Genomic DNA, 16100 nt, shown 5'->3' on the forward strand with positions numbered 1-16100 from the left:
CTGTGCAGTATTTATGTGTTTCCATTGGTGATGTTTGTCAATCAAATATGTGTGAATATCTTTAAGTGATGGCTGTTGTCCTTATGTTTTTTGATTCATAGTTCTGCTTAGTATGGGTGGAGTAGTAGCTTTAGGATCATATTTTAATTTGTATGGGCCTGAATTACAAAGGAAATATACACTTTTGAGTATGTTTACAATTTTGAGTTCGCTTACTGCTGTTCTGTTTTCGAAAACTCCACGAGTAAGCTACTGCAAAAAAAACACAACACCTCCCATTGGAAATAACGGAGATAGGGAGTTAAAATAATATTGGAAATAACAGTAAATTAAATTTAAAAAAATATATTTAAATGATAAATAAATATAAATCAATGTTAAAAAAACATTCAAATAGTATATATTTAATATTTGATGAAACAATATTCCAATAAACTATTATGAATGTAAAAAATAATGTAACAATAAATGTTATTTAAAATAATGACACTATTTCTAATTCTGTACATCACTTTTAATAATTATTAATGAACATTAAAATATGTTATCTTCATGAGAAAATGTATTTGGAATTAAATTTCAGATTTTTTTTAAATATGTTTCCAATAATTAAAGGTTTAATTCCAAATTACTTTACTAGCGTTGTACCATTTTTTAATTCTGTTCTACATTTAAAGTAACTACATAAAATGAAGTTACATTAATATTTAACATGCAAATATTTGTAATATTTATTTTTTAGTTAAATACACCTTTTTATTAGTCTCTCTCCTTTACCATGCGCAGATCTCTGCCCTGACTGATGAGTCTCCCTATGATAAAGTACGGGGGAAATTTAAATGTTTTATTTAACTTGAATATATATAATAAAAATATTTTTAAGATAATATTAATGTTAATTCCTTGCATACATTGCTGTCCCTAAGCCACTTCCTTGAATCAATCCCACATTTACTACTTAAACCTATGCCTACTTGTACAGAGTCTACTCAGTGAGGCAGCAAACTCCACACCCATGAGTATAGGAAATGCTGAGGCATAAAACTCTGGCAATTGCAATTTGTGGTATGTTTTGTACTACTCCAAACGTACTACAAAGTGCAGTTTGTTCAATAGGTCCCGAAATGCCCCCATGCAGGTGGGGGCATGCACTTTCAGTCATAAATCTCTGCCCAGGATTGGTGAATTGCATGTAGGTGCAGATGTACGCCTATGTGAAGGCGTAATTCTATGTACCGCCACATAGGTGTGAGATTTTTCTTAATGAATCAGGCCTTGGTGACGGGTTATACACTATGCATAAAAGCCACCATCCTCAAGGTTGCAGTCCTCCCATCTTAGCTCATACCATCAGACATTCATAGACTCTCTTAAAGAGCAATGCTAGTATAGTATCCAAATCCTGAATCCTGGTGAGAGTGTAAGCCAGGTAGTACATTTTTAACTATTTCCAAAGGGGAATTCATGTCTTAATACCTATGAAAAATAATAATTACCTTGATTGCCAAAGCCAAGTAATTCTTTATTTTTTATTTTTTTTATTTAAATGTTTCTATTAGTAACAGCAAAACATGTGCATACAAGGACATCACTGTAGGACTTAACAGAATTCTGGATTTGGACAGTTATCTAACATCATTTATGCATTACATAGCTTCAGCACCTCCTGTACTGTGACGCATTTCCAATTCCACTGTTGGGGACACCACAATATCTCCCCGGTACTTATTCCAGTTCGACCACTTTCAGTCCCGTTTCTTGGGGCACCCCAGTGCTATAAACACTTCAGTTTCCGCCAACATGCATCTATCCAACACTTTCGCCCACACATGGACTCTCGGTGTGTTTTCTCCCCCCCAACCTTTCGCTATCTCCCTTTTGACCAGGGTATAGCCCAGCGTCACAAATTGCTTCTCTACTTCCGTCAGGTCAGTTGCCTCCCAGATAGTTAACAACCCCAATCGTGGCGTTGGGATCAACTCCTTATATAGGGTTATATGCATGTGTTCCGTGGCTCCCTCCCATATGACCCGCAACCCCGGGCAGCTCCACATCATATGGTAAAACGTGGCCTGTTGGCCACATCCCCTTAGGCAGAGGTCGTCCGACCGCGAACCCACCTTCACCAAAGTCGGTCACGTCATATACGAGCGGTGCAATATCCGGAGCTGAATCCACCTGAGCTTTTGTGTGATGGCCGCCTCGCGCGGAGACATCAAGGCCTCCTGCCAGTCTTCATCAGTAAGCACCCCTAAATCATCCTGCCATCTCTCCCTGAGTCTTGGGAAGGTATCTGGAAGGTTATTGCATAATTTCTTGAATGTGAGTGAGATAGCTTTCGAATCCAAAGGTCCATCTAACAATCTGTCTTCGAGTGGCGAAGAGTCTGGAATGTCTGTGAAAGATGAGAAGGCATGGTGTATCTGCAGGTATCTATACGTCTCACCCTGAGCAAGTTGGTACTGTTTCTGGAGTTCCTCAAACGTAAGTATCTTCCCCTTTTTAACAAAATCTTTTACCACAGAGATACCTATGAGGTCCCACTTATCAAACCCAGGCTGATAACATAACATACCCAGTTTTTGCGCACTCCAAAGTGGAGCAACCTTAGTTAGGACGCCAGCCCATCCGAGGCGCGAGTTCACTGTCTGCCAAACCTGTAACGTGTGTAAGGTGGGCCCGAAAAATCGTTTTATAGGGCCCCCATATATCCGGAGCGGTCAGTTTGGTATTGGTCGAGCGCATACGCGGGATCCTCCGTAGGGCGGTATATCCATCTATTGACAGTAACTAGCTGTGCCGCCCAGTAATAGAGCTGCAGGTCGGGGAGTGCAATGCCTCCATCATACCAACTCTTTGTCTGCTTCTTTAATGCCACCCTTGGGGCCCTCCCATCCCACAGAAGCGTACGGACCTCCCCCTCTACCATTTTGAAGTATGAATCCGGAACTTTGTGCGGGCAGTTTTGAAGGATATACAAAAATCAAGGTAGGGCCAGCACCTTAATAAAAGCGCCACCCAGCCGAGCAATGAGAATGGAAGGGACTGCCAGTGTTTCACGTCTGCTCTGAGTCTGGCCAGCCGGGGGGCAAGATTGGAGCTCTAAAACAGATTGGGATCCGACGTGATAAAAACCCCTAAGTATCGAAACCCCTCTTTCGCCACCACTATAGAGCAACCAGCCGGAAGCCTAGGGACCTGTCCCCATAACATGTACAACACAGACTTATGCCAGTTGATCGCCTGACCTGAGTATTTGCCGAAATTCGTGAAGATGTCTAGTACTACAGATATAGATTGGTGAGGGGAAGCCAAGTACAACAGTATATCATCTGCATACAAAGATATGCGGTCCTCCACATCATTAGCCAAGTTATTCTTAGTGGAGAACCATGGTTGTGGAATATGAAATTTAATATTCAATAAGCAATAATAGATGGCATGATTTAACTTACCCACAGCTTCAATAAGTAGCAGAAACCTACATATAGGTGTATGCATTATGTGTAAATTCTGTTTTGATTAGCCTGTTACTTTTATGTTGGCTTTGTTACCCATGCCCACAGGTTTGTCATGTTTTGTGTTTTTTTTCTCTTCTAGATACAGACAAAGAATGTCACACAGTGTGTTGAATACTACTATACCTGGAAAAAAATTATCAAATTTGATCAAAGCAGGTCTCAAGCTGCTGAGAAGAAAGTGAAGATCGAACAAAGTGAACTGGAAGCAGTTGGACCCAAGGTGAGAAAAAGGGATATCAGAGCCTGTTGAGACACTGTCCTTCTGCACTTTATCCTCCTGTCTAAAATGGAGATCTTTCAGTGAAACTCAGGTTCCTTTGCTTCATATGCACGGGAACCAAAGCAACCTGGCACAACATAGGTTGGTTTACTGAGAAAAAGAAGTCCAGGTGTAGAACGGCCCGCTGATTCCCATGCCCTTTCCTGACTTAGATCTATTCGCTTCCATAATTCCAACAACTTCTCCCTATGTAGATTACTTTAAACACCTGTTCCCACTGCCTTCAAGTAGGGGCAGTTTTAGTCCCTCAGTGCTTCGTTTCAGGTGTTTTAATAAAAGTGAATATCGCCTTGAGACCCTCACGGGTGAGTAGCGTGCTTTAGAAACCCCTGACTGATTGATTGATGACACATTACTCTGAAGCTGACATGCTCAAGGGAAGTCTTGAATACTTGTGGTAGCCAGTGCCAAGGACTCCCATGATTTGTATATGAATCTTCAAGTTAGGACCATCAACAGTGGCCTCCTGAATTTCCCGTCTCCAGGATATCTCTTTGTCTGGAGTAGTGCGTTCTTGCCCTGTGGTTTTACTTGAAATGCCCACTGGGCCATACATGCTGCCTCGAGCTGAGAACTGTGTTTTTGGGCTTGCATCAGAGCAAACTTACAAGTACTATGCAGACAGTCTTGCTCCTGAACCTCTTGCGAGGTGCCCTGAGAAAGGCCCATGTGCAGTGCTCGGTTTAGAAATCCTAGATCTCTGGTCTTGAGTAAGTTCCCTCACAGATACATTTGCAGTGATCCCACACCAAGGGAACTACAAAAAGATCTTATGTCTGAGCACCCTTTCATTGATCATCATGCAAGGTGGTCTTTGAGCCTCTCCTGATGAATATATGCACCGCATTGGTAAACCAGTACCACTGATGGCAGAGGTGAATGGAGTTTTTCAGTCCATTTCACCAAATGTAATAAGTCCTGTAAGGAGTTCTGAAGATTGCAAAACAAGAGGACTATTGACAAAAGAAAAAAGTCAGGGGATGAGCTTAGAGTCTAGAGTCACACATCCTTCTCATCTTCCTCTATCTCCTGGCTGAGAACATCTGAAAATGTGTTAGATTTCCCCTCTCCCTATGGCGAAACAGATTTGGGGCACATCTGTAGCACTTCTGCGACTTTTTGTTAGAAGAAGATACTCTCTAGGCTCCTTCAGGGCTTTTGGCATGTGACAGATTTGCTTGAAGAATGGTCTCAGCACTCCCATCAATTTCATTGAAGCCTTATCTGAGATACCCCAACTATGGGCATGCTTTTATGCTAACCTCTCTGCCAGTCAAGCACAAATCATAAAACCACGTGGGTTAGGAAGAGGAGCATGTGATCTCTTACCCCGCCAGTCAGATCACTGTTACATTGTTTCATTTCATATGCTTAGACTGCAGACCCTCACCCTATGTAGAAAGACATTTGTAAAGAATTTGTCTTCTCATACGTTCCCCACCCTAGATTTTCCAGAGGCGTCAGAATGGTTTTTGTTTTTTTTTAAATATTTTTTTATTGATTTTTAAACAATCAGCGCCGGTGAGCAGCAATGCACATCAATTGGATAAATTACAGTATAATATATCATCAACCGCTTCGCGCTGTACCCCCCACCCATATCCCTCCCTCCGCCACCGGTGTGCCTCAACAGCGTGACCTGTCAACAATTAAAGTACATCAGAATCCAATACAATAGTAAACGTGACCACTAGTGATACAGTACAGGGCATTACATTTCTTTTCAGAGATCATCATTAAGTCCATTGATCATATCCCTGTTCAGTCCCCCGTGCCAAAGCGCCAGCTGGATCTTGCCAATCCTCCAAGTCCGAATCCTCCCCTGATTCTGAGTCTAGGGCACTCAATATCGCAACTAAGGCCTCCAATGCCCTCGCCGCCTCCAGTGCCTTGTCATTATTTGTTTGCAGGGCCTGGTGCAGCCTAAGTGTGCCTTCACTCTGTGCCCATTTGAACAATTCCGTCCGCCATCTCCCCAAACCTGGCCCCCTCGCTGATTTCCAATGCATTGTGATTTCCCTCTTGGCTAATACAAGGCCCAGGTCTATAAATGTACTTGTTACTTTCGTTTTAGCTGTATGTGGGAACCAGTGCACTAAACAGATGCTCATGTCTAGTTTTAATGTACGGTCCGTTATATGATACAATAGTTCCAGCACCTCCTTCCAATACGTTCCTAAACTCGTACTCCCCCACATCATGTGCTGGAAGTCGGCTCCCTCCAAGCTACATCTCGGGCACTGACCGGCTACCGCATTGAAATATTGATTACGTTTGGCCGGCGTCAAATACACCCTGTGCAGGACATAGAACCAGAGGCGTCAGAATGGTGTGGAGTTTTTTTGCGGCTTTATCTGTGGAGTCACCAAATTCAGCATTGGAAGTGAGTGACTTCATGAAGAACCGCCTGTGTTGGTGACATCAGTCCCATTAGACATGCTACAGATGCTCAGATCTTGAATTTCCTTAAGTGTTTTCACTTAACACTTCTATTTTTATTTTATTCTATATTATTTATACATCAAAATGTGCTTTATTATCCAGAATAATGACACACTTGCCTATCTCCACTGGCTGACAATGAACAGTGAACTAACCTAACCACAGTTACAAACATAATCCTCAATATCCCTCCTTTCCCCATCCCATTTACATTTTTATGTGAAAGACGAGCCCTTGAATCAAGCTCATTGTCCTGTCACATAGAACTAGTCAGCTTCTGTTGCTGGTTCTGTGGGTCCTCAATTTCTCCTTTTTTTCTTGGCCTGTTTATCTGCACAGATGAAAGTCCATCATAGCAGGGAGTCTGTGGAGTGACATGGGTCTAACTGCTTAGTTCCATGTTTGGAATGTGTGCAAACTATTAGGAAGGGCTGTCATTTTAACTGCTGCTATTCTCCCACACCATTCCATCCCTCTAATTTGCAGGACTATACTGTGGAGAAGCGTGGCTCAGTGGTTAGAGGCGGCAGACCCGGAAGCTGAGATCGGCCGTGTATCAGGGTTCGATTCCCTGCCTCGGCGAGTCTCAGGCTAAAAAATTCCACGGACTCGACAATTCTCGCTCCGGTGCCTACTTGACTCACGGGGTCACACTCTGTGACTCTGGGCAATAGCTTGCTCAATCTCCACTACAGCCCCTTGTGGTGGGATGCCTGGCTTTCACCTTGTGGATACCCTGCCGGGGTATCTCACTGGGAAATACCAGGACGGGTTCCCTAAGCAAGCACTTAGATACCGTGTTGGTGATTTGCGCTATATAAATACATGTACATTTACATAACAGGGAACTGCTGCCTAAACTGATCTGCCTCTTTGGCTGGGACTGAAATATTCAAAATCTGCGATTTAGAAAATTTGATTTTGAAGCCTGACACTCTGCCATATTCTGATAGCTCTCCAGCAGAGCTGGTATCAAGTCCAGAATGGGTGAGCCGGTAAGGAATATGTGCCTAGATATCGTATTTATCAGATAAGGTGTTTCCAAAGGGGAGTAACATGTTCATCTGATAGAGACTTCTAGTCCCATATTCCTTACTTTTGAATAGATACCCAAGCAATACCACCCCCAGAGGTTGTCTGGGGACCAATTTCACAAAAGGAAGTCCTGCAGGACCGAACAGGCGAGGTGCCCATCTCTACAGACCAGACTGTCCAAACAGTAATAATTTGGTGAACATGTGCAGGGAAGCCCACATTGCTGCCTGGCAAATGTCCAGGACCAGAACTATGCATGCTAAAGCAATGGTAGCTGCTTTAGCTCTGGTGAAATGAGCTTGCAATCCTTCAGGAGGTTGCCTCTTGGCCGGTGTATAGCAGATTTTACTGCAGAGCACGACCCATCTATAGATGGTTCTCTTCTGCAGCGCCCAACCTTTCTTCGCACCAACATAGCCCACGGAGAGTTGATCGTCCACCTGAAGACTTGTGTGTGGTCAGGGTAGAACAACAACGCTCTATTTGGGTCCAGACGATGGAGTCGCTCCTCTTCTTTAGAGCGATGTGAAGGAGCGTGAAAAGTAGGCAGGGTGATAGATTGGTCTACGTGAAATGGAGTGACCACGTTTGGTAGAAAGGAGGCCCTTGTGCAAAGCACAAGTTTGTCAGGATATATTGAGAGGTAAGGCAGCTTAAATGATAAGGCCTGCAACTCACTCACTCTACGGGCAGATGTAATTGCCACAAGGAAGGCAGGCATATACCATCTTGGTGGAAGGACGCCTAGCTGCCAAGATGACTTTACAGACTTCGGGAGGAAGGGCAAAAGTGGTCAACTGCCGCCACTCAATCACCTTGCTAGTAGGCGAACAGTGGACCGGTTTGGGTAAAGAACCCTCCCCTGCTGCTGTGACAGAAGATCCTCCCAAAAGGGGCGACGTGATCGGAAGATCGATGGCCTTGCTCAGGAGCTTGGTAATCCAGACTCTCTGTGTCCAGAGCCACAAGAATGACTAAGGCCCAGTCGAACTTGATCTTCTTAAGAACTCTGGGCAGGAGTGGTTTGGGTGGAAAGGAGTACAGGAAGTCTAAGCTCCATGCAAGACGAAAAGCGTCTCTGAACAAGAGCTGCCTTGGAAACTCCAGTGCGCAGAACTGCTGACATTGTGCCTCTTGGCGGAGGCGCACAGATCTAACTAAGGCTCTCCCTTTTGCTTAAAAAGATCTTCCGCCACCTCCGGGTAGAGATGCCAATCGTGATCCGCTAATCAACGGCGGCTGAGTTCATCTGCCCTGGCGTTCAGAGAGCCCGCCAGGTGTTGAGCCACCAGGGATATGCCCTGCTGTTCCAGCCATGTCTAGAGGGGCAGGACCTCTAGGCAAAGGGCTCATCACCCCACCCTGCCCTGTTTGTTGCAGTGTAACATGGCAATGGCGTTGTCAGTGAGCGCCTGCACTAGCCTTCCATTGATGGGAGGTAGGAAGGCTTTCAATGCAAACACAAGAAGATGATGGACGTAACGCTAAAACTTTTCAGATACTCACCCTGACAGATCTGGGTTGAATCCATCACCTTTCTTTAACTCACTTCACCACATCAGTTCAGACCCAGTCATATGCAAATCAGTCTTGACCCTGTTCCTCATAGGAACAGTCCAGCCCGAACTGCCAATAAGGTCTTCCCTGGACCAGATACAAGCAACCTGGGACCGGTTTCGGATGAACACCCCTCATCAGTCAGGCTAGCTTGAATCCAGTGGCAAAGTGAATAAAGGACCCACGTCTGGGCATACCCTGCCAACTTAAGGCGAACAAAGCAAACACAAGGAGATGATGGATAGAGCACTGAAACTTATCAGACACTCACCCCCAGTCACAGATCTGGGTTAAATCCATCATCGCTCTTTAGCTCACTTCGACACCCAGTTCAGACCCAGCCATATGCGAATCGGTCTTGACCTGGTTCCTCATGGCAACATTCCAATCTGAACTGCCAAGCCAGGTCTTCCCTGGACCGGAAACAGGTATCCTGGGACAGGTTTCGGGGTAACACCCCTCATCAGCCAGGCTAGCTTTAAACCAGTGGCAAAGTGAGCAAGGGACCCATGTCTGTGCATACCCTGTCAACTTGGAGCGAAAAGGAGATGATGCACAAGGAGATGATAAACAGAGCAGTGTAACTTTTCAGACACTCACCCCCAGTCACAGGTCTGGGTTGAATCCATCAACATTCTTTAGATCACTTCGCCACCCCAGTTCAGACCCAGCCATATGCAAATAAGTAAACTGTTCCTCATGGGAACAGTCTAGCCCGTACTGCCATGCCAGGTCTTCCCTGGACCGGAAAAAAGCATCCTGGGACCGGTTTCGGGGTAACACCACTCATTAGCCAGGCTAGCTTAAATCCAGTGGCAATGTGAACAAGGTACCCATGTCTGGGCATACCCTGCCAACTTAGGGCGAAAAAAGCAAACACTAGGAGATGATGGACGGAGCACTGAAACTTTTCAGACACTCACCCCCAGTCACAGATCTGGGTTGAATCCTTCATTGTTCTTTAGCTCACTTCGCCACCCCAGTTCAGACCCAGTCATATGCAAATCTGTTTTGACCCTGCTCCTCATGGGAGCAGTTCAGCCCGAACTGTCAAGCCAGGTCCTCCCTGGGATGATATCACCCCTCATCTGCCAGTCTAGCTTGAATCGAGTGGCACAGTGAGCCCGAGACCACATCTGGGAATACCTGGCGCACTTAGGGTGAGAAAGGGGCTATGTCCTGCCATTCATCTCTTCCCCACCTCATCTTCCTCTCTCACAGATCAACTTTGGAAGGATCACTCCGTAATGCTGATGCAGCAAGTCAACCTTCTATTGTGTAAGAGTTCCAGCTAGCGTGTTCTGGATTTAGCAGAGGGAAAAGGATGCTACTTGAATTTCTTCCTTGTTCTGAAGGGGGACAGAGGCCTCAAATCTATTTGGACCACGTCTGCTGAATGCCTTCTTGAGGAGGGACAGGTTCAGAATGCAAGACACATATTTTTATATACCAATCCTCCAGCCCCACAGGCATTACATGCAGTTCAGGGTGACTTAGGAAAACTTACAGTTTACTGATCTCCCCTTCGATCTTACTCATGCCCCTTGGGTGATCATGAAAGTTATGACAGTGGCCGCTGTCTGTCTTCGAAGGTTGGATGTACACATATTCCTGTTCCTCAACGACTGGCTGATAAAGGCAGGTTCACCACAGCCAGTCATAGACCACATCCGGATGACAGCCAAAGACCTGACATCATTGGGATTCACACTTAACGAGCCGAAACCACACCTGTTTCCTACTCAAATACTTCCATTCATTGGGGGTTATTTTCGACATGGTGGCATTCAAGGCTTTCCTCTGCTGCAACAAGTCCACATTGAGGATATGTTGTTGATATTTCAGGATTAGTCTTTAGTTTCTATGAGGTTAGCTCCGATGCTTCTGTGAGGAAAGCTCTGAAGCTTTTTGGTCTCCTGCCCTTGTGCATTCTTCTCATCCCAAATGCCAGGTGGCACATGCTGGCCCTGTAGTGGAACCTTAGATCCCAGTGGGCTGAGCATCAGGCCTGCCTCTCCGTCTCCATTCAGATCTCAAGCGACATGGTGCAGGAGTTGCTGTGGTAGATGACGGACTCTAATCTGACCTGTGGCTAACTCTCCCACCCACTTAATTTCTGAATTAAGGGGTCAATCAGTATTTATAAAGTGTGGCTAATCACCCTATAGGGGTATTTAGGAGAGGTGGCAATCATAGGCATCTGGCCTCTCTGGTTGGGAACCATCTCAATATCAAGCTTCTAAAGCTTCATGTGGTCCATCTGGCTCTTGAAAGCCTCCGTATTGTCCATCAAAGGGAGGCTTCTGTGGTTCCTTACAGAGAACACAACCAACATGTTTGTGGTAGTACAACAGACAGGATAGTGTGGGGTCCAGGATTTGTATCAGTAGGCGCAATGCCTTTGGAGGTGGCTAAACCAGCAAAACATCATCCTGGTTGCCAATCACCTGGCAGGGCCCATGAATACCAGAGCAGATGAACTTCATAGGTTCTTCTGGTGAACCTCGAGTGCCGTCATCATCCCAAGGTGGTACAGAGGGTATTAAAGAACTGGGTACCCTCAAGCTAAATCTATTCACCACAGTCGAAAACACGCAGTGCCAGCAATTCTGTGCACTGGAGTTATGGGGGAATCGAAGGAAGAAATTCTGTACTCATTTCCGCCACTACTGATTTCTGAGTAAAGACAATACAGCCAGTCCTTCTGGCGGCCTCCTCATTTGGGTTAAAAATATGCCAAACATATCCGTAAGAAACTGGAGATTGATAGCAATGACATTCTAAGCTTGTCTATAAGGGGAATTAAAGGCAGCCAAATAGATTTATACAACATGAATAATCATACAGTCCAGAGGAAGAAAGAATCACCTACGCTAAAAATGCTTGCCCACCAACTCTCCAATAATCTGGGTAGTTCACCTCTTTTAATTGCCAGACATTTGAGCCCTTCGATGGCATAGCACTGGCCACTAAATTAGAGGATGCAGCCAGAGGTATACCACTATTGGAGACCAAACCTTTACTTTCATGGGCAGATTCTGCCATGCAGCTACTGCCTATTACCCTGTCCCTTGGCCAACGAACCTGTAACAGGAGATTTACATCTGATAGACACTGTGCCCCTACCTTTGTACGTGGTGCCAGCCAGAGCAGAATGGATTATATCATTCTTGACATCGAACTCTGGCAGGCAGCATCAGACTTTAAAATTCTGTCTAGATCAGAAAGTGATCATAACACCCTTATGCTATCATTAAAATGCAATCTCCTGAAGAACATACATGATATTAGTGTCCAATCAGTGACAACTCTAACTTTGGGGAACAATGGGGGCGAAGCTAGCCACGTCCGAAGATGGCCTCTTTGTAAGCGAGTTCCTTCAGTCAGCTGACGATCCTTTAATTATCCTGCGCACATGCAAAATGGGATAAATCCCATGAATATATTCACAGTAAGACAGTGGCGTCCAGTACATCCTGTTTCACTGCCGAAATCAACCCCAAAGTGCGACATAACAACTTTACTCTCTGTGCCGGAGCGCGGCCTGTGCGAGCGTGCGTTTACGTGGGCCCGCTATGTAGGACCTGTGGCTGAAGGAGAGGAACCGTTAGCGGTGGGGACATCGCGCCGCACGCACCCCGAAAACCATAACTGCCGCCGAGATCGCCAGTCCACTCCACGCTGCCATCTGAGGGCCCGTGGACTGAAGCGGAGTGGAGGCGGAGACCGCAGAGGCCCAATAATGTATTGCCGAAGGTGCGCGCGGCGCCGGCGCCCGACCTTGTGAGGCTGACTTAGGCCATAGAAGCGCAGCTGCGGAGATCTACACCAGCGGAGGGAGTCCGATACGTGCAGTGGGGGCCGACGACTGCAGATTGCCAACAAGCGTTCATAACAAGTAACAGTCAGTGAGTAGAGAAACAAGCATTTACAATGCAATGGTTTCGCCTTTGGAAAAGTTAGAGCTATTAGCATTGTAAATGACAAATTTTGTATTTATGTGTTGGTTTTGAAAACAGATAAATAAATGGCATTGTCATTTACATTGCCATTAGCTTAATCTCTGCAGTCACTTTGCAGTCACTCTGCACTCCCTAGCACTCCCTAGCAGTCACTTTGCAGTCACTCTGCACTCCCTAGCACTCCCTAGCAGTCACTTTGCAGTCCCTAGCACTCCCTAGTCACTTTGCAGTCCCTAGCACTCCCTAGTCACTCTGCAGTCCCTAGCACTCCCTAGTCACTCTGCACTCCCTAGCACTCCCTAGTCACTCTGCACTCCCTAGCAGTCACTCTGCAGTCACTCTGCAGTCCCTAGCACTCCCTAGTCACTCTGCAGTCCCTAGCACTCCCTAGTCACTCTGCAGTCCCTAGCACTCCCTAGTCACTCTGCACTCCCTAGCACTCCCTAGTCACTCTGCACTCCCTAGCACTCCCTAGTCACTCTGCACTCCCTAGTCACTCTGCACTCCCTAGTCACTCTGCACTCCCTAGTCACTCTGCACTCCCTAGTCACTCTGCACACTCCCTAGTCACTCTGCACACTCCCTACTCTGCACACTCTCTACTCTGCACACTCTCTACTCTGCACACTCTCTACTCTGCACACTCTCTACTCTGCACACTCTCTACTCTGCACCAGGCGCGGTGCGTCCATTGGGGCGTAGGGGCGTAGCCCCACTAAGCCCCATGGACCCACCGCGTCCTCACTAAAAACCAAATACAAATATTTAAAAAAATCGCGCTACCTGCCGGCCGGGAATCCAGAAAACACCCGACTTTTCCGGAGTGCGGGGGGCGAGGGGGGGGGGGGGAGAGAATGGGCCTGCTGCAGCAGCGCAAGTGGGTTTTGGGCACAAACATGCCCGCGCATGCGCAGATTGTTTCCCTGTGAATTTGCCATTAGAAAGAGGGCCAGGGGGCGGGCCGCAGCCCACGGGGTTGCACAGGGCGACTGGGCGAGCACTCATGGTGCCCCCCCAGCCAATCGGTTCTTCAGAGCTCCCAGCGCCAGGAAGCCGTTTGGCCATCGTGCGCTCTATAAATATTTTTCATTCATTCATTCATTCATACAGCGCCAGGATTGGCTGGTCAATACATAGCCCGGATACATAACCCCCTGTCTGGGGGGGGCAGAGCTCTCTCCCTCCCTCGTACTGCGGCCTCTGTTTGTTAAGACTCCTTCATTTCCAGAGCCAATGTACACAGGGTGCTGTTGATAAAGACGATAGGGCAAAAAGATGAAAAACGAAACTTTACATGTATTGTAGTAAAATCATCCACTTTTTAAAAGACTGTCCCATGAAACCTGAAATCCAAATTAAAAGTTATACAAGTGAAAGTCAGTACGTGGAAAAAGAGAAGACCTATTAATGATTGAGGCCACACTTTCAAGTTCTCTTTATGTAGTGTCCCGGATCTTCTTGACCCAAATAGTGCAAAAAGCACAGCGGCATTTTTTTTGTTTATAGAGTTAGTTTGCAGAAAGGGCAAATATTAAGATTCAGCCAATGATTGAATCTGGGGCTTCTGGTAATTTTGTTGATGCTCATTTTACTAAAACTATGGGAATAGCTATTGAAAATAAAACAGTTCCAACGCTAGATTGAACCCTTGGTGGGTAAGAATTGACATGTGGAGGTGTTTGGACAACAGGACGCAGGGATTATTTGAGATCTAATTGATGCCTTAACTTTGCTGTCGGCCATTAATGCTGTCACTGTGTGGATGGGTGAGTGGATGGGTGCATGGATGGATGCATGCATGATGGGTGGATGGATGCATGAATGATGGATGCAGGTTAGATGGGTGGATGGATGGATGGGTGGATGCATGAATGAATGATGTATGGATGCAGGATGGGTGGGTGGATGGATGGGTGGATGCATGAATGATGTATGGATGGATGCATGGATGCATGCATGATGGGTGGATGGATGGGTGGATGCATGAATGAATGATGTATGGATTGGATGCAGGATGGGTGGGTGGATGGATGGGTGGATGCATGAATGATGTATGGATGGATGCATGGATGCATGCATGATGGGTGGATGCATGATGGATGGATGGGTGGATGCATGAATGAATGATGTATGGATGCAGGATGGGTGGGTGGATGGATGGGTGGATGCATGAATGATGTATGGATGGATGCATGGACGCATGCATGATGGGTGGATGCATGAATGATGTATGGATGCAGGATGGGTGGGTGGATGGATAGGTGGATGCATGAATGATGGATGGATGGATGCATGGATGCATGCATGATGGGTGGATGCATGATGGATGGATGGGTGGATGCATGAATGAATGATGTATGGATGCTGGGTGGGTGGATGGGTGGATGCATGAATGATGTATGGATGGATGCATGGATGCATGCATGATGGGTGGATGCATGAATGAATGATGTATGGATGCAGGATGGGTGGGTGGATGGATGGGTGGATGCATGAATGATGTATGGATGGATGCATGCATGATGGGTGGATGCATGCTCGATGGATGGGTGGATGCATGAATGAATGATGTATGGATGCAGGGTGGGTGGGTGGATGGATGGGTGGATGCATGAATGATGTATGGATGGATGCATGGACGCATGCATGATGGGTGGATGCATGAATGAAAGATGTATGGATGCAGGAAGGGTGGGTGGATGGATGGGTAGATGCATGAATGATGTATGGATGGATGCATGGATGCATGCATGATGGGTGGATGCATGATGGGTGGATGCATGAATGAATGATGTATGGATGCAGGATGGGTGGGTGGATGGATGGGTGGATGCATGAATGATGTTTGGATGGATGCAAGGTGGTTCGGGCTCGCTCGCTGCGGTGCAATATGCAAATTAGTTTACGCCCCACTTCTTTCAAATGTCACCAGCCGCCCCTGCTCTGCACACTCTCTACTCTGCACACTCTCTACTCTGCACACTCTCTACTCTGCACACTCTCTACTCTGCACACTCTCTACTCTGCACACTCTACTCTGCACTCTCTACTCTGCACTCTCTACTCTGCACCCTCCTTTGCAGCACGTGGAGCCCAAAGAGGAGAAACGAAGCTGTGGCTCTCAAGCTCCTAGCTCATGAGCTCCGAGCCTGTCCAACCCCCAAGGTGAAGAGGCAGAACGTTCCCCGGACGCTGCAGCCGAGCTGCCTCGGCAGCTCTCCTTTTCAACATGTTCTTTTAGTGATTCGGCCTCCATAACAACCTCTGAAGGCATCTCCGTCTGTCAGCAGATTAAGTGCCTGC

At 46.4% G+C, this 16100-nt stretch overlaps 1 protein-coding gene across 3 annotated transcripts in view; it reads left to right on the plus strand.

Annotated features, from left to right (window-relative positions):
- The window catches only part of ZNF541 (zinc finger protein 541), a 1089530-nt gene that overhangs the window by 856709 nt on the left and 216721 nt on the right, over positions 1–16100 (plus strand). For all 3 annotated transcript variants that reach the window (XM_078661102.1, XM_078661104.1, XM_078661103.1), the window contains exon 14: positions 3601–3741. In XM_078661102.1, coding sequence (XP_078517228.1) covers positions 3601–3741 — 141 coding nt within the window. The remainder of the gene's footprint in view (positions 1–3600; positions 3742–16100) is intronic.

Source organism: Lissotriton helveticus, chromosome 9, assembly GCF_964261635.1.
Source record: "Lissotriton helveticus chromosome 9, aLisHel1.1, whole genome shotgun sequence".
NCBI classification, from domain to species: domain Eukaryota; kingdom Metazoa; phylum Chordata; class Amphibia; order Caudata; family Salamandridae; genus Lissotriton; species Lissotriton helveticus.